The sequence below is a fragment of the Nipponia nippon genome, unplaced genomic scaffold (genome assembly GCF_047370975.1).
Source record: "Nipponia nippon isolate SJK-2023a ecotype South Korea unplaced genomic scaffold, ASM4737097v1 scaffold_4, whole genome shotgun sequence".
NCBI lineage: Eukaryota > Metazoa > Chordata > Aves > Pelecaniformes > Threskiornithidae > Nipponia > Nipponia nippon.
Window position 1 is genome coordinate 90,221,346 of NW_028262358.1, and position 18,433 is coordinate 90,239,778.

The following is an 18,433-nucleotide window of genomic DNA, read 5'->3' on the forward strand; positions in this document are numbered from 1 at the left end:
GTTCACTAGTGCAGGCGTAGCCTTGGTCACATACAAAGAATGGCTAACCAGAGTAGTGATGAAAGTATCAGCTACCTCTCTTGGCACTAATAGATCTTGTTCTTCATGTGTGTGTGGTGCTGTGGACGTTGTTGGGCATTTATGTTTTTACTTTTCACGTAAGTGATTCAGATGTCAAGCTGGAGATCTGAATACATTACCTGCTTTATCACAATTCTGTGGTATGTAAAATGTATCACCATTGCCCTTCTTTGGTCTAATGATGTGAAACAGGGAGCTGTTTGACTAGAGTCTATGTATCCATGCATATAAGCGTTACACTCTGTCGCTTTATCATTGCGTGAGTAGCAGTTTAAGTTCTTGATTGAAGTTTTCCGTTTTGTTAAAGTAGATTCCTGCTACTGGACCTTCTTAGCTTTTAAACTTGGAAAAAAATCCCAAACTCTTTGAACAAGGTTCTGTTCGTCAAAATCAGAATTTCTGTAAGGTTTTGGTAAATTTGTATGTAAATTTTTGTTTGGTGGGGTTTTTTTTGTTTGTTTCTTTAGCTGTAGTGGGTAGCAATATTCTTAAAAAAATAAATTTATTGTCTTGCAAGTGGTGGATAAATGTCTGATTGTGTAGACCTCAAAAAACAGGTTGCCTTGGAGTTTGCTAATCTTCAGTTAATAGCTATGTGGAAGCTCTTATGCTTGTTAAATTTGAAGTAGTTTACTCCTCCATGGAAGTTGCCTCAGTCGTCCTGAATTTCTCACACTAGGTATAAAGTGAGAAGCATACGTTTGGGCACTCAAAGTTGAAAGTTGTATTGCATCTTTGTGTTCTGCCTTGCAGTTTGGTACTTTTTTGCGCATTTGTATCGTAGGCTACTTTTCGGTGTATTTTTCCCTAACTGGCAAAATGAGAGAATTACTATAGTAAGCTGTTCATACAGCAAGTGGTCCAGTGTTGAAATAAACTTTCCATTCTGGAGAAGTATTTTAGTTTATGAACCCAATATAAACGCTGTCTCTTCTTTTTTCTTTACCTATTTGGTAGTGGATACCCTGTTTTCAAGAAAACTAAATGGAAAATACAGACTTGAACGCCTTGTTCCAACTGCAGTCTATCAACATATGAAGATGCACAAACGAATTTTAGGACACTTATCTTCCGTGTACTGTGTAACTTTTGATCGGACTGGCAGGCGAATATTTACTGTAAGTACAAAATCTTTGTTTTTGTAGATTTTTTTTTTTTTAAAGTACAGATAACATGTCACGTGATTTTTTCCAAAAACTAAATATACTGATGTTGTGTATCAAGAGCAGATAAATGCTGTACTACTGTTAGTCTTGTATATGCTCTTTAATAACCATGCCGGTTTGCATGTTAAGATAATTTTGGCATACATGTCTTAAAGCTAGATGTGATGATGATTGCTGATCTGTGTAGTTCAGTCAGAAAACTGGGGTTATTTTCAGTGGAAAGGAATTACCCTATGTAGATTCTGTCCTCTGGACTTGTAATCTCTAGCAAAAACATAAGCAAGATAATGGACCACCACCACCACAGAATTTGATTAGGAAGTCAGAGAGGACAATCAGTATGTATCTAAAGATTATTTTGACTCTTTTCTATAACTTTTGTTACATTTAAAGCATGACTATTGAGTTTAAAAGTCTGGTGATACACTTAGATTTGGTGCAGCATGTTGATGGAAACTAGGAAGCTGAAAATTCACATGTTGTGTTGTAACAAATGTTGGTTCACAAGGAACTGTCTTTATGAGATCCCAGGAACTTCTTTTTTTACCAGTACTAGTATTTTTTAACAAGTTTCATTTTTTTGTTGTTATTTAAAAAAAAAATATTGGACAGATGTCTGAAATCAGTACTGAAATTACAAGTTTCCCAAGGAATGGGAATTATAAAAACAGATAGGCGTGAGTGTAATTTGGATTTCTTGGTAAATAGTCAATTTTAGTAGAACCAAAGATCTCGTAAGTACACACCTTGCATGAGTCTGGGACACTTTGGCTGTGTTTATTGCCTTCCCACAAACACTGGATGTAATTGATATCTTTGTGGATCCAGGAGCTTGATTGTGTCCTTTCTAACCTCATGGCAGATAACTCGGACAATGCAGGTGGAAGTACGGTTCAGTTCTACTTCATGTATCGCAGTCCTAACTTCTAAAATTCTTTCAAGGAGGCTGTAAATATAATTCGCCCTTTCGCCCACATACATTTTGCTTTGTTGCATGGAGGGATGTGTGTGGTTGCAGGGATGGGACGCTTACAGTGTTTTGAACAGACTTCTGTTTATTTGTTCACTTGTTACTTCAGGCATAGCAGAGACTTTTTTCATATTTCTTTAGCTTTCATTGGCAAGCTAAGTCCCTCACCAGTCATAGCCATTACATTTTTATGTCCTGGGGTTTATGTGTGGTTAACCTATCGGGAAAAGGGCTCTTTGTTGTGGGTTTATTTTATATGTGACATGGCAGAATGGATTAGAGATTTTATGTGTACCAAGTATAAAAATCTCCTATGCTCACCTTGCTAACCTCTAAATAAAAACTTGTGTTTGTGCTTCCTAGATGAAGCGCATAAAACTTCTTGTTAAGGTCTTCTGATTCTTCATTTTCTTAAAATTTTCCCATGTTCCTAAAATCTTTCCTCTTCCAGAGATACACTGAGCTTGCTCTTGGGTGCATCTGCAGTCATCATTCCTTGTTGCACCTTCCCTTGCTTTTTGCAGTCTGATTTAAAAGTGGTTAAAGAGAGAGAATTCTCTTGACTCTAACAGCAGTTTGTTTCCAAAAGAAAGGTGGAAGAACCTGAAATAAAATGGGGGGAGAAATACTGCCTCTGCAACCCCAGAGCTTTGCTGGCAGTCCTTTGCTGACAGATAAGCTGGCGTCCTGCTATGACTGCTTGAAAAAGGTCCCAGTTTAGATCATCAGTCTTCAATTTAGTGTTAAATAAAGTGTCCATAGAAATTAATTGTGGCTGGTGAATTTTCATTTTGGAGGGCCTGGGACAGAACTTCTTACCTCAGCGTTTTCAGGTAAATCCAGTGTGTTTTGTGTAGATTTTTAAGTGGTTGTTGGCAAATGGAAAACCAATGGGTTGTATTCCACATTCCAGTAAAATCGAAGTTGCTGTAGCTGGCGTGATGTAGTCAGTGGATTAACAGTCATGAACTATCTTGTTGTAACTGCATCTATATAATGAAATGGTGCCAATTCTTTTCAATCTAGACCACTACAATTTCTAAAGGCTCTAGTGTAGTAAGTAGAACTAGGAATTTATAAACAAAAGTAAGGCAGACTTCATTCCAGACAGGTTTGTTGCCAGTATGTGAATTTGCATGCATCAGTAGGGAATTGTTCTTGCTCTACATTGTTACTCTACAACCTCCAGCATTTATTGTGACATTAGGTGGATAAGAGGTTGTTTTAGATTTATAATTGGTTCTAGAAGATGCATCATAACTGTTTTCTTTTTTTCCTGACCTCTGAAGGATTGAAAGCCTCTAAATTCAAGTTCTGTTAATGTTCTGCTTCAAATTAAAAGGAGAAGAAAGTGATCTCAGCACATTTTTGAGTCATACTCTTCTGGGAGATGTTATCTTTGCTAGGAAGGAGATGCTCTTCGTTTGCCTAAAGGCAGTGAAAAGAGGACATTGTACAGTTTCCCTACTAGCTAGTAGGTCATGCAATGACTGTTTCTATTTATATTCTCTTATGGAATTCACAAGAGATTTCTGAAGATCAACCTCTTACCTGTTTGTGTTTTTTTTTTTTTCCCTGAATATACAAAAGTGTTCTTAATATACAAATGGTATTGTCTTGGTAATTTAGGTGGTGGGGTGTTTTGGTTTTTTTTTTTTTTTTTTTAATTAACTGCAATTAAGGTATACTCTTTACTTGGAAAGACAACTGAAAGACCTATCAGCCATCAGTGAAGAAAACCTAATTATTTCTGAGGCTGTATTCTGGATCTCTTGAAAAGTGTGACTTGCAGAGCCCACGTAGAGTAATAGAAACAGGCATTGTCTTTTCTGGTTCCTGCACTAAACTTTCTGACTGCAAAGAAGGATGGCCATCTCCTTTTTCCTCACCTTTATCTTCCTGTCTCCTCTGAGATTACTCTTTCTAGGGAATAATAAACAGTGTTGTGTAATAGTCTGCATAAGGTTTCCAACCCAAGATTAAATTGTACGTTTCTTGGCAGTTTCACTTCAGCCCACAAGTCTCTGTAATGGGAGGAAAGTGAACCAGTTTTACTCCATACCTTGGCAATGCTGTCATCAGTTCTCTTGGTGCTGAACTTGTTCTAGGATTCACTTTTGACAAATGCCTTTTAATAGGCACATAATTTCTAGGAGTTGTAGACATAACCTTGGAAACATGAGCTGTGGTGTAAGCCAATGCCCTTGCTATTACAACTGCAACAGTATTTTAAGAGTTGTGAACTGTCCCATTCAGTTCACGCAGAATCTCATGAATTTATTTGAACTCTAATATTGTTATCTTGTCAAGATGCTACAGAATTTACAATTTTACCTTAGTCTTTTTTTCTTTTCCTTTCCTTCCCCCCCCCCCCCCCCTTATTTTTGTTTTCCTTTTTTCTTGTTGAGACTTGCTAACGGTAGTTTAATTCTCCTCTGCAATGGAGATGTACAGCACATGCCTCCCTAGCTATACTATAGCCAGCTGGTTTTATGCTGATCTTTCCTTGGTTTGCTGTTATTAAGTAGCCCTCTGAGGATCCTCCAGGTGGCATTAGGGCCCAGAACTAGCTTTTTTTTTCTTGCTGATGATTTTACACCTTTAAGTTGTCTATGTGCAGGTTGCTCTCTATCAGTTACATTCTGTAGGCAGCATTTTAGGGGTCTCGGGGTTTGGTTTATTGGTTGTCCATTCCCCCCCCCCCCCCCCCCCCCCCCCCATCTGTTCATCCAGTAAAATGACTGCAGGCTGTAAGCTTACTGTAAAGTCAGTAGCTTATTCATAATATCGATCTGTACAATGTGAGAATTGTAGAAGCATGTTTTATGTAATATGTATAGTCCTGTAGACAGATTATTATTTTTTTAAAATTTGTGCAGCTCCAAGAAAAACAGGACCAGTGCTTTGAGATTTCTAGACTGTGATGCAATTAATATTAATGGCTTGGTTCAATTCTCATGCATGTACTGCTTTGAGAAAGAGATTAATCCACATGTGAGTGATTTCCACCCCCTATCATGTTTTGGAAGTTTTGAGTTCCCTATTCCCTTCTTCTGCTTTCAGGTCTCTCTTTTGAGTGGTGAGGCTATTACTTGTAAGCATCATTTTTACACATACGCATACCCTTTTTGTCTCCTCTGCTTCCTGGGGGTTTTTTGGTGGCGACTGCACTTTTGAGAAGAATACACAAGTTTCTTCATACTCCTAAGTCTGACATCATGATAACAGTAGAACAGAATGAGCTGATACTATTTTTCAGATAATGATTGCATCAAGTAGGTGTAGAGTTTGAAACTTCTTGAGGTTTTATATATGGAAGTGCAAATTTGAATCTAGAAACACAGGAACAGTTATGGAAACTTAGAGTAACATGGGGAAAAGAACCTACAAATCTGAGCGCTTTATAGAGTGCTCGTATGTTTGTTGTAAGGAAGCAAAGGGATTAAAACTGAATCTGCTTAGAGCTTTATAAGCTAAGTTTAGAGAAAAAAAGGGGCCCTTTTTTCTCTAAACTGCTTATAAAGCCCTAAACAGCAAGTTTGCTAGTTCTGTTGTAAACCCGTGTTAACTTGTTCATTGGAATTTGTTTGGAAGTGTGCATTACTGAGCTTGTTTAGCAACTTCTTTCTTCTTTCTTTTTCCTTCTCTTTAGCTTCTCAGTAAAAAAAAAAAAATTCACTTAGTAAAAGTGAATAAATCAGGCTATACATGAAATTAGCCTGTGTGTATACAATTGTCAAAAAAATTCTGTGACTGAGCTAATAATATAAACTTTTTTTTTTTTTTTACAATTAGCACTGTGTGTCTCTTTCAAGGTATTTGATATGAGTAAGATTTAGAGCCTTTTCAAGAGCATTATATGCTAACAACTACATTTAAATGCAGTTAAACGACTAAATTTAAGAGATCCTGCAATCTTCTTAGTTCTTCTAGAAGTTCTGTGTAGGTGAGCATCTTAGTGGGAAGTCCCAAGTTACACCTATTATTTAAAACCTATTCCTGAAAGTGGTTTACTTTCTTTTCATACAAGTATTTGAGCTGAGCTAAATGTAGCAATGAAGGTAGAATAAGATGCATAGTAGGTTCATTTATTGAGTCTCAGTTCAATGGGTCCAAATCAAAAAAAGTCAGTGATCTAGAAGAAAATGGTCATTTCAAGGGTTTAATACAGAAGTTAGAGTATTGAGCACTTGGTTTTCATATTCATACAGTCTAACATGATGGGGCAAAGAGCAAAGACTGCAAATGCTTGTTACAGTTCGTGAGGATACAATTTGAAGACGTTCTGAGGTGATTCAAGAAGGACTTTCGAGGTTCATGCCAAATAATTGGATTAATCTATACTTACGTTGCTGTGTTGTAGTTAAAATGACTACCAAAGTCCTTGCTTAGATGAAATGAAGAGAAATTACAGAATTTGTGTTGTACTTGCTGCTAGGCTGCTCTGATTTTTTTTTTTAATTATAACACCCTGAGGATATTGTAAAAATTGAAGATTAATGCTCAGAAAGGAATTGTGGCACTGTCCAGTGTTTTGGAAAATGATGCCTGTTAGTAAGCTGCTCTAGCATGCTTGAGGTATAGAACTTGCCGTGTAAAAGCAAAAGGGTGGTTTGATTATTGTGCAGTTTTATCTATGGGGTACTTTTTTTTCTTTGGATCCTGTTACAACTTCATTAACAGAGTAACTTCTCATTAGAACAACTTTATCAAGGCTTTGGTGATTTCTAACTTGGGGAGGAGCTGAAAGCGTGCAGAGGAGGGGAAGCTTTTTGTTACGGATACTGAGGGATGTGAAAAGGGGAATAAGAGGCAGATATAGGGCAAAAGCATCTTTCTCAACAGCGTGGCCAACCTGGTGAGGAGAGTGCTAGAGTAGGAAAGATGTGTGAGGGAGACAACAAGCCACAATCACGTGAGGAAGTGGTAGACCAGGTGGGTAAGCAAAGAATGTGGGGTGATGTTGTTTTCAGGGTTTCTCCTGTCTTCAAAAAGGGCTGAAGGGGGCTCACCCCAAGTGTATGCACACAGATCGAGAAGTGCATTATAGGGACAGCTTTCACGCTTTGAGAAATCAGCCTGAGTAGGTGCCCATCTGAAGTGCTTGTACACTAATGCATTCGCTATGGAGAAAGGCAGCAGGAATTGGAATTCTGTGTGTAGTTGCAGGGCTATAGTCTCACAGGGACCAAAGAGGTGGGGTGGGGTTGGGTAGCTTACAGGACTGCGGTGCTGCTGTGGATGGATACAGGCTCTTCAGGAGGTGCAGGCCTGGATGGCAAGGAGTGGGGGTTGCCCTTTATGTGAGAGAATAGCAAGAATGCGTGGAGCTCTGCTTGGGGACAGGTGATGAGCCAGCTGAGAGCTCATGGGTGAGGGTTAAAGGGCAGACTAATGTGGGTGACACTGGGGTGGGTGTCTTCTACAGGCTGCCTGATCAGGAAGAAGAAGATGAAGCCTTCTTCAGGCAACTAGAAGAAGCCTCACCTGGCTAGTCCCCCTGGCAGACTTGAACCACCCTGGTACCTGCTAGAGGGGAAGCACAGCAGCAGGCAGGCAATCCAGGAAGTTTCTGCAGTAGTGCACTGATGACAGCTTCCTGGCACAGGTCATTGGGGAGCTGACAACAAGATGCTCTGCTGGATCTGATAGTTACAAACAGTGAAGAACTGCATGGGGTTGTGAAGGTCAGGGGCAGCCATGGCTGCAGTGACCATGAGGTCATGGAGTTCAGGATCCTGTGAGGAGGGAACAAGGCAAAAGCAGGATCACAACCCTGGACTTCAGAGGAGCAGACTTTAACCTGTCTGGGGGCCTGCTTGGAAGAATCCTGTGGGATGTGGTCCAGGGGAGAGAGGATGGATCCAGGAGAGCTGGCTGTGTTTTAAGGATCGTCTCTTCCAGACTGAAGGATGGTCCATCCTGATGTGCAGGAAGGCAAGCAAAGGTGGCAGGAGGCCTGCATGGATGACCAGAGAGCTCCTGACAAAACTCAAACACAAAAAGGAAGCGTGCAAGAGGTGGAAGCAGGGACAGATGACTTGGGAGAAATACGGAGCCACTCTCTGAAGGTTCTATGATGGGGTTAGGAAAGCTGAAGGCAGCCTTGAGTTGAATCTGACAAGGGAGGTGAAGAGCAACAAGAATGGCTTCTTCAAGTATATCAGCAGCAAAGGGAAGACTGTGGAAGATGTGGGCCTGCTGAGGAATGAGGCAGGAGACCTGGTGACGGAGGATATGGAAAAAGACGAGGTGTTTGACTGTCTTCTTTGCCTCAGTCTTTAGTGGTAAGACTTGTCTTCAGGAATCCCGAGTCCGTGAGACCAGAGGGAAAGTCCAGAGCAAGGAAGACTCCTCCTTGACGGAGGAGGATCAGGCTAGGGAATGTTTAAATGGACTGGCCATACACAAATCCATGGGACCTGATGGGAGACACAGGCAAGTGCTGAGGGCACTGGCCAATGTCATTGTGAGGCCGTTCTTGGTTATCTTTGAAAGGCCGTGATGATCAGGAGAGGTTCCTGAGGACTGGAAGAGAGCAAATGTCACTCCTGTCTTTAAGATTGTTCCAGGGAACTACAGACCACTCATCTTCATCTCAATCACCTGAGAAAGTGATGGAGCAAATCCTCCTGAAAGCCATTTCCAAACATATTAACAACAAGAAGGTGATCGGCATAGATCTATGAAGCAGAAATCATTCCTGTCGAACTTGATAGCCTTCTATGCTGAAATGACTAAGTTGGGTGAGGGACAGTAGTAGATATTTTATTAACAACCTTCCCTTATTACCTCCTTTGTCAAATGCACACGTCCCTGCAACAGTCCCTCTTACGACAAAGTTTTTAGAAGTAGAAACTGGCCGTTACTTGCAGTAACTAACCAAGACTGCACAAGGAAGCACTCCTTGGTTGAGTGTTGAGGTCAAATGTTCAGAGCGCTGTTCTTCTGTAATGCTGATTGCTGCTCAGCCTCCACGTCCTTGGAGGACCAAAGAGAAATCTGAAATCTCGAATCGTACTTTTCTGTTTGAGGGAAGAGGGACCTTTTCTTAGTAAAAGTACTAGTTTAAAATGAATATGCAGTGATGCAGAATTTGTTTGTCAACCTTAACTGGAGGCTCAGAAGTTTATGCCAAAAATGACTAGGACAGAGGTAGGGGAGAAGTTGTCTTGCCCGCATCTCTGCATTCATGAGTGCACCTGTTGAAAAGTTGGGAAGAAAAAAAAAGTCATGCTCACGTAAGGAAAAGTAGAAGCATGGCAGCTGGTAAATCAAAATTACCTACCAAGGCAGTCCAGAAATCAAATATACAGTGAAGTTTTATCTTGATTTTGCGTATCTGGAGTCCCCCTGCAAAACATTCTGCTGGGTTAAAATATCGCTAATGCTCCAAAGTAGCCTTTTTGCTGATGTTAGAGATAAAGACCTTCTGTGGAGAAGCAACTTGTATTTGTGATCTGTAGAAAAATGTGCTCTCTCAGTGTACCTAAATACAATCAGCTTTCTTTTTACTGTTTTAAAAACTGGGACTATAGTTTTATCTTTCTGTGTTAAGAGAGATGTGTCTCATCTGAATTGATGTAAATAAAACAGGAAGAGAGAAACTGCTGTGGGTGACTGCCTGTCAGCCAACACTTACAAACTCCAACATTTTGTTCACTAGAAAAGTAAGCCTGAGGAAGTTGCCTGGTTTGCCTGGTTGCCTGGTTTGCAGAGTATTGCTACAAATGAGAATGGGTGTATAATTGTTAGGTAACTGCAGGTATGCTATTCCCCTCCTTCTCCCAGATACTAGTTTTGAATCTGAACTAATGTAATGAGTAAAATTTAGCTATGTTTTCAAGTAGAGAACTGATTTTTTTTTTATAGTAACTATGTAAAAAAAATTAAGGAAAGAAGGGGAAATAAATTGTCTGTTCATCAGCATTAACGTAATGTAAACAGGCTAGTTAGTATTTATTTTAAAAAGGAAAAAAAAAAGCTTTCCAAATGCTTTTATGCATTCCAATAACTGCAGGATGTACCTGGGTTCCTTTTGAAAGTGTTTCCTGGAGTGTTTGCCTGGCTCTCCAGTGGGACGGCTCTACTTTACATGTAGTGAGAAATTCCCAAGTTGGGTGTTGGTGTCCTGGGACTGAGCTGTCCAGAAGAGCAGCTAAATTGAGCCATGGTAGTGTGGGATTTCTATAGTAAATGTGAATGTAGACAAAAGAGTGTACTAAATAAGGAAAATGTCATTTACCTGCTTACAAAAGCTGTAATGTTGAAAATGGTATCAGTAGCCTCTAAAAATTTTTTGAGACTTTTTGTCATTGGATGTTTATGTTCACTGAATGCTTACCAGTCTTTTAAAAATCATAGAATCATTAAGGTTGGAAAAGACCCTTAAGATCATCGAGTCCAACTGTTAACCTAACACTGCCAAGTCCACCGCTAAACCCTAAGCGCCATATCTACCTGTCTTTTAAATACCTCCAGGGACGGGGACTCAACCGCTTCCCTGGGAAGCCTGTTCCAGTGTCTGACTGCCCTTTTGGTGAAGAAATTTTTCCTAATATCCAATCTAAACCTCCCCTGGCGCAGCTTGAGGCCATTTCCTCTTGTTACTTGGGAGAAGAGACCGACCCCTACCTCGCTACAACCTCCTTTCAGGTAGCTGTAGAGAGTGATAAGGTCTCCCCTCAGCCTCCTTTTCTCCAGACTAAACAACCCCAGCTCCCTCAGCCATTGGTCCCTGTACTTTGGATACCTTTTATAAAAAAGGTGGATGATAGCATTGCCCTGCCTTGTGACTTCTTTAAAGAATAAATACTAGCTAAACTTGTGCAGAGGCACTGTAAGTAGATGGAGGAGGAAAAACGCAGGTGAAATTTTATAACGATGGTGTCACATTGTAAGTTGCTGCGGCACCTGTCTGTGTCCAGTAGCAGATCAGTGCTCCAGTTGTTAAAACCCAACACCCAGCTTTGTGTTGCTTCTGAACCTAAGCAAATGAATGAAATGTATACAGCAAGTCTCTGTCAGTGTCTCTGTGCAATGCTGAAATGTCATTGTGTTGAGCGAGGTGCAAAGGTATTCAAACTTCCAAGGAGGTGCAGGAATGCAATGAAAAATGAAGGGCTGAGTTCTGAAATTTTTTCTAGGGCCTTGAATTTGTTGTATATAGGCAAGCAGCTGTTACAGTGATGTGGGAAGACCAGCAAAATGTAAGTTAAGTACGAATAGGTAGATGAAGCCCCTGAAGTTTGTTTAGAAAGAGTGGTTATTTCGGTGTTTTTTAATGTGAATATCAAAGCAGATTTATAGTACTTCGACACGATGGAATAGCTGTTCATACAGGCTCCTTACCTCACTCTTACTGTGGTCAGTATACTACTAATGCTGATAGGGCATGAAGATGAGACTAGTAAGGTAAGGAATGTAAGTGGGTATAATGCTAAATGACAAACACGGTACAAATTCATAATTCGTTTTCATGTTTAATGTAAATTTTCATTTTAATGTATTGCAACAGCTTCTTCAGTTTGTGCTGGAGTTCTAAAAAAAGTGTCTTGCTGAAGAGTAAATCCAACTTGCTGTAGGATTTGTGATCTGTATTATAAATGCATAGTGCTTTGTATATACTGTTGAGAATTAATGTAATCTGATGTTGTGTTTTGAATGCAGTGTGGAAAACTGTTAAAAGTCTGTGAGGGAATATTTATCTATGTATGCCACTAGTTCTGTTGTTTAGTTTGTTGTGTTAGTTAACTGTGACATCAAAACAGCTAATGCTGTGGTTGAAATTATTTCTGCCTTACTTCCAGGGATCAGATGATTGCCTTGTAAAAATCTGGGCAACAGATGATGGAAGATTGTTGGCTACCCTGAGAGGGCATGCAGCTGAAATATCTGATATGGCAGTGAACTATGAAAACACCATGATAGCTGCTGGAAGCTGTGATAAAATGATCAGAGTTTGGTGCCTTCGAACTTGTGCACCCTTAGCAGTTCTGCAGGGCCACAGTGCATCTATAACATCATTGCAGGTAGGTTTTTGCTTTGTGAACTCACCTGAGCAATAAAATGTATCGTTTGACTGAAAAAGGAACCACCCAAGAATGTTCCATGTAATAAAAATGCGTGCCTGGCAACTAAGCCGTGAAGTGAGAAGGAATTTCCACGGTACACACTGTGAAATAACATGTGTTTATTGTCAAAATGCCTGACCCTTGAAAAATGCCAGACATCATCCTTGTTCAAAAAAATTGCATGACGCACATGGGCAGTGCTGTTTTGAAGTATTATTCCTTTGCAGGCTGTGATTCTGAGTGCAGGTACATTGAGTAAGAACTGCAGTCACTGCTGAGTAGTTTGGTTTGTTTTCTGTTTGGAATTGCATGCTGTTGCACAACTTGGGTTGTGGGGAGGGAGAACCCAGAGTGCTTTGGCAAGTAACCCAGAAGGGTTGTTCTGAAGGACGAGTGACTCTGAGAAGCATTGTGTTACTTTGGTGTTCATTGCAATTTATTGGGGTGGTTTTTTCCTTAAGTATGGTTTGATACATGAATTTTTTTGTGAGAAGTCAATGACTTGAGGAACTTATTAGCACATCTGGAACAGATTAACAGGAGACCTTTTCTTTTTTCTTCCCTCACTTCCCCCAGTTCTCTCCACTGTGCAGTGGCTCAAAGAGATACTTATCTTCAACCGGGGCAGATGGAACAATATGCTTTTGGCTGTGGGATGCTGGCACCCTTAAAATAAAGTTAGTTGCTATTTTATTTGTTGCTATTTCTTTCTTTGTAACTAAGAATGTTGTACAAATGTTGGAGAAAAAAATTGACTAAAACAAAACTTGTCACTGGCTGGTTTACTGTGCGATTGTTGGGTGCAATCTATTTTTGATGTAGCTATAGCTTGCTTGCTTACCTTTTAAGGACTGAGTTGATAATATAACTAACTGTTGAGGATTTTGTGGAGTGAAGCAAGTAACTATATACCGAGTTTTGCTATATCTCTGTTAATTTAGTAAAAAATGTCTAATGATTTTTGTTAATGTGATGTCAAAATTGGCACTTTTGGTTTTGTTCTCAATCTCTTAATCCCAAACAGAATTAAGTTTATATTGATAAAATTATTGCAATTTAGACTTGAAAATCCAGGGGTTTTTAGGAGAAGGTAATGTAAATTAGGATGCGGTATTTTCGATGTTTGTTCTTTCCTTATTTGTTACCTTTTCATAGTTGCTGTTTACTGTGACATGGCAGGAGGCAGCATTCTTAGGCAGCTGTGCATTGGTGGCTGAAGTTGAGTCTGAAGTTTCTGCCTTCAAAGTGTAAAATATTAAAAATGTTGTCAGGACCCTCAAATAGAGAGAGGTTTTTTGAAATTAACTTGTTCAGTGGCTTTCAAATGCTTTTTGCTGCTTCTTGTCCTTTATCACAAGACACCTGTAGCTCAAAATTGGAAATAGTTGTTCTAGTAATCATTAGTAATTTAGCTTTGGGGTGGGATGTGTTCTAACAGATATATTCTCCTGGTAGGTTGGTTCCAATTTCTTGTAGTTTTGGTATTTGCTGTTAGAATCTCTTGCAGCATGCCAAGGTTACGCAGGGCTTGCACAGGTGGGTTTGCCACTTGTCTAGTTCTCTGGACCTTAACTATTTTGATGTTCTCTGGGCATTTTGGCTCTCTTTTTTGATATTGTAGATGAAGCTGCTTCTCAGGCTGTTAAGCCTCTGCCGCCTCCTGCACGCTGTAGTCAACACTTTCCTCCTTATGGAGGAGATAGCTTACACGCTTATTTTAATATGTGAGTGGAGGAGTTGCCACCACATTGTTAAGGTCTCTTAAGTCTGAGCTCTTGTTGACAAGATGAAATCTTAATCTACCTGATTTTTAAACCTTTTGAGCTAACATGCTTCTCTTTTTTTCTTTTTTTTCTTTTTTCTCCTTTTCCTAAATAAAGTGTGACTCTATAGAATTGAATTTTGAAGCAAATTCTGTCATTAGAGAATAGGGGAATTCATGAGACTTAAGTGGGTTATACTGTATGAACTGGAAGGTGAATGTTTAGAAATCATGAATATTTGGATGAATCATGGAGTTGGATGGGATTTGTCTTGAGGTAAAACTTAGGGAGTGAGAAAGCTGGCATCAGCTATGGTAGGGGATTCTCAGCTAATTCCCATCCATGATGATATGTAAATGTAGAATACAAATTTTCAGTGAGACGCACTTGGCAAATATTAAAGGAATAAAAGATTTTTGAGTAATGCTTTCATGTGTAAGTAGTCACAGCAGATGTGATCAGACAGTGGCATAGAGAAAACAGATTAGTTCAGCTGTCTCGTGCAGCACAGCAAGGAAGTGGTCTGGTAACCCAAGTCATGACAGTGATTCATGTTGCTTAATTACAGAGTGTGGAGTAAATTTTGAGACTGGAGTTTGTAACATTCTTAGCTTCTGTTCTGTAAGTATGTTATCCATTGTGTTTGAGAAGACAGAGGGATGCCTTAAGCTATGTTTCTTCAGTCTGGGAAAAGACGGGTGCATGAGGATGAGACATGTACAGTCATGAGTGTCTTGAGGAGGGCAATTAATGAGTAATTAATTAATGAGAGGATATCAAGTGCAGGTAGCCAATTCCAAATTGGAAGGAGGTGGTTCTTTACCAAACATGCACTTAAGCTATGAAACTCCTTGTCACAGGATATTATTTATTTTATGAAGGTATTAAAAGGTATCACTGTATTTTTTTTTCTGCTCTTACACATCCAGTTTTGGCTACTTTGGAGGCAGGATACTGGTCTTAAATCTTTGTTTGAACTTAGTAGAGCTGTTATGTATTTGACGTCAATTGATGCTTTTTGATCAAAGCTAAAACTTGATAAAGATACGGTAAAGTCTAAATGAGAAGCAGTCATGTCTTTTGGGGCTGGAATATAACTGTGTGTCACTTAAGATATCAAAATAGTTGGACACCCAGAAGAGTCTTAATGTAGCTCTTCCTGAATTGAACATTATACTAGTTCAGGAGAATTTGTTAGTTACAGGAAGTTTTACTTAATTTGCTAAACTGTAAATTTTTCGAACTGTGATTGTGTTTATTCCAGTAAATCATATTAAGTGATACTAGGAAACTGAGTTTCACAAGGAGGCTGCATTGTATGGACAACGCGTCTCAGTAACGGGTGTAGGTTGTCACATAGTTTTCAATGAGGTGATCGCACTTCTGTACACCTTTAGATATGGATCCACTTCCAGAATTGCGGAAACATGGCAGGTTCCCTCCACATCCATTCATTTAATGTGCTGGGGGAAAGTGAGTGCCAGCCAGTGGTGTAAAACCATCAAAGGAAAGAGAGATTCCTGTTAATTTTTTTCATAAGGCCCTTTGTGGGGTTATTTTTTAACAAACATGATGTGTAGGCCATCTGGAAGAGAGAATAACTGGTGGGGTGGAAAGTTTGTCCTTCCTTTTGTTGCTATAGTAAAAAAAATACAGGCTTGCTTCTGTTCAGTGTCTCTAAAAAGGAGGAAAGCTGGCAGAGGAAATAAGATCTCTTACCACAATTATTCAGGTTCTGAGCTTGCAGCCCTGTATCTCAGTTCCAGTGGCCCTCCCACCCCAGGCAAGAGAAGTGGGAGCTTTCAGGCAAGACTGAAAGATCTGAGTAGTGCAGGTGAAGGGTGCTGTCACGTGCTTAAGTCAGAGCTTGATTTCATGCCCCTCCTGAGCTTGACTGCAGCCTGTCCTTCAAGTACGCAATTGCTATCAGTGATGAAGGTGTGTTACGAAATTGTCTAATGCTGTCAATTAGGACTAGTGGTGAAGTCTTGAAATTTCAGCTGCTCAAAAAAAACCCAGAAACCCAAACTAAAATAAAACAACCCCACCCCCTGCTTTTTATACTCGGCACTACTTGAATCATCTGGCAGTGAGTTAAGATTATGAGCTATTGGGCAGCCTCGTGATGATCATGTGGTTGATCGTAGTTTCAGGATGATCGGCAGTGCCAGCAGTACTTTGCTGAACTTTTACATAAAATACAGGGAAGGCAGCATTTGGATACACTACTGTGTTCAGTGTGCTCTCGAATTAAAAATAACCAGTTTTGTTCTCAACTGTGCTGAAAACTGTTCAGCGGAACTCAGCTTGGATGGTTAAGTCTACTGGATCAACTCCCTGTCTTTAACTGAAAATTGGACCTAGTCCCTCCTGGGAAGAATTCCCCCTGAAGGCAGTCTTTCTCTGTCAGCTTCTTCAGGAGATGAGGAAACTCAAAATTGTTCTTCATTCTCCATTTCTAAAATTAGATCAAAATATGGAGCAAATATTTCAACAGATCATGAAGAACTGGAAGACTCACTACCTTGAAAACTGTAGTATTTGCCATTAAAAGGGACTTCGATATCCTTTCAGCCTTCTAATGTCTAGTGCCCTATTCCAGTTCTGTTTTCTATTTAGTCTTTTTAATCTCTGCAAATGTTTATTTTGTTTCATTCTTAGAATGCAAAAATCCTTGTATTCAGCTTTGCCAGCAGCTCTGCTGCAGTATTAATAGTATCTCTGAAATTAGAGGCTTCCCATGTTGATCTCCCAGTTTTTTGGTAACCTCGTTACTTGAGGCATGTTCAGTATCTAGGTCACACATATGGCCCAGACAGGAGATGCTTGGTGACAGAGCTCTGTTTTGATAAACTGCAAAAAGACGCATTACAGTAGATTTGGTGCAATAGGATGAAACACAGACATTGGCACGGCTGACCACAAGATTCTCATGTTGCTTGAAGGAGAGCCATCAGCCTTGTTCACGTGCTTTTGTGACTAGTGTGGATGTATGTTCCTCAGTATTACAGAGCCTCCTATATGCTCCTCTTCTTTCAATGAAGAGATTTCTGACCAGGCAGTTACCACATACGCCTAAAAGCAGTAACATTCCAGGTAGATTAATTTGGCTTCTAAATAGAGGAACAGTAAGGTTGGTTGTTGGTGCAGGTAAGGAAGTCAAGGAATGTAGCCTAAACAAGATGGGAAAAGAATTTAAAAATTAGGCAATCAAGACTTTCCCTATATTTAGTCTCTTGTTACTATTCTGGTTGGTGATAGAAAACACAAGAGTCGGGTCCTGTATCAGTTGACAGTAGGGAGAAGAGAGAAAATCAGCCTTGTGTCATCAGAAATTGAAGAATAAGCAGCATCAAGTTTAAGGCAGAATTATTACAACTGGTCAGTGCATTGAAGTTAAATGAGTTGCACTGCAAAATATTTGCATATGTATCTTCTCTGCGAAAGATGCTGAGTTTTCTTGTTATTCTTCTGCCACCTGTTTGGATCACAAGTTTCCAGTGTTAGTCTGTTACTGGCAGACCATATGAACAAGGCAGCAGAACTGTCTCACAGATTTGGGTAGAGGAACTTACTATGCTGCTTTTCTTCTTTTCTATTTTTTCCCCCATAATTTTAAAAAGAGGAAAAAAACTTAGGAAAAACACGTGTTGATGATTTTGACGTTCCTGTTTTGGAAAAGACGTTGATTTCTCAATTGTCGTCAGTGTAGTGTGATACTTCCCATCTGCTTTCTTAAGCAGAAGGCACTTGATGTTAAAGGGACTGGTCATACATCAGAATTCAGATATGCTGAACCTTGTTTGTTAGCTTGTGAACAAAGACTTAATTTGGAGAGATTATATCACACATCTGTTTTCTGGGAAGAAGTCTTACTTGAACCACTACATGTCCAGAGCAAGGGTAGTCTGCAGGGTTTAGATTAGTTAACTGTTCCTGCACTAATTGTTGCATTTTGAAGAAGATGAACTTGTGAGATCTTTATGTGGGTGAGTGTGTCTCTTAGCTGAGGCACGTAAACCAAATTGCTTCTATGTCTGCTGCTCTGAGGGCAGGCTATTTTTTGACTGCAGCCCCTCTCACTTCTGGATCTGTGTTGAACTTAATACAGGTCTCCTCCAGGAGGAAAATGGTTTGCCAGGGCTTTTCTGGATCTCTTTATGAAATGTTTATGAAGGTATCTTAGTGCTGTCCAGCCACTTCATAATTGGATTGAGAATGTTTGTAAAGCAAAACAAATAGCTTGGTTTCTGTGTGTTGCAAGAAACGATACTTTTGTCCACTTTCCTTGCTTCCCAAAAATACTCATTGCCCAGCTCATTTTGCAAAGAGCACAGTCTGCTCTAGTGTAAAATAACACATATTAGAGAGACGTAAGTT

The 18,433-nt window shown here is 39.7% G+C and overlaps 1 protein-coding gene across 7 annotated transcripts in view; it reads left to right on the top strand.

Annotated features, from left to right (window-relative positions):
* PHIP (PHIP subunit of CUL4-Ring ligase complex) overlaps window positions 1-18,433 on the top strand; it is a 115,998-nt gene that overhangs the window by 21,206 nt on the left and 76,359 nt on the right. For 4 of the 7 annotated variants that reach the window (XM_087777495.1, XM_087777496.1, XM_087777497.1 and 1 more), the window contains exons 7-9: window positions 1,039-1,199; window positions 12,027-12,248; window positions 12,867-12,967. In XM_087777495.1, the coding sequence (XP_087633621.1) occupies window positions 1,039-1,199; window positions 12,027-12,248; window positions 12,867-12,967 (484 nt within the window). Of the gene's footprint in view, window positions 1-1,038; window positions 1,200-7,735; window positions 8,964-12,026; window positions 12,249-12,866; window positions 12,968-18,433 lie in introns of those variants that run through there. The other 3 variants (XM_087777499.1, XM_087777500.1, XM_087777501.1) reach the window with 3 other exon arrangements.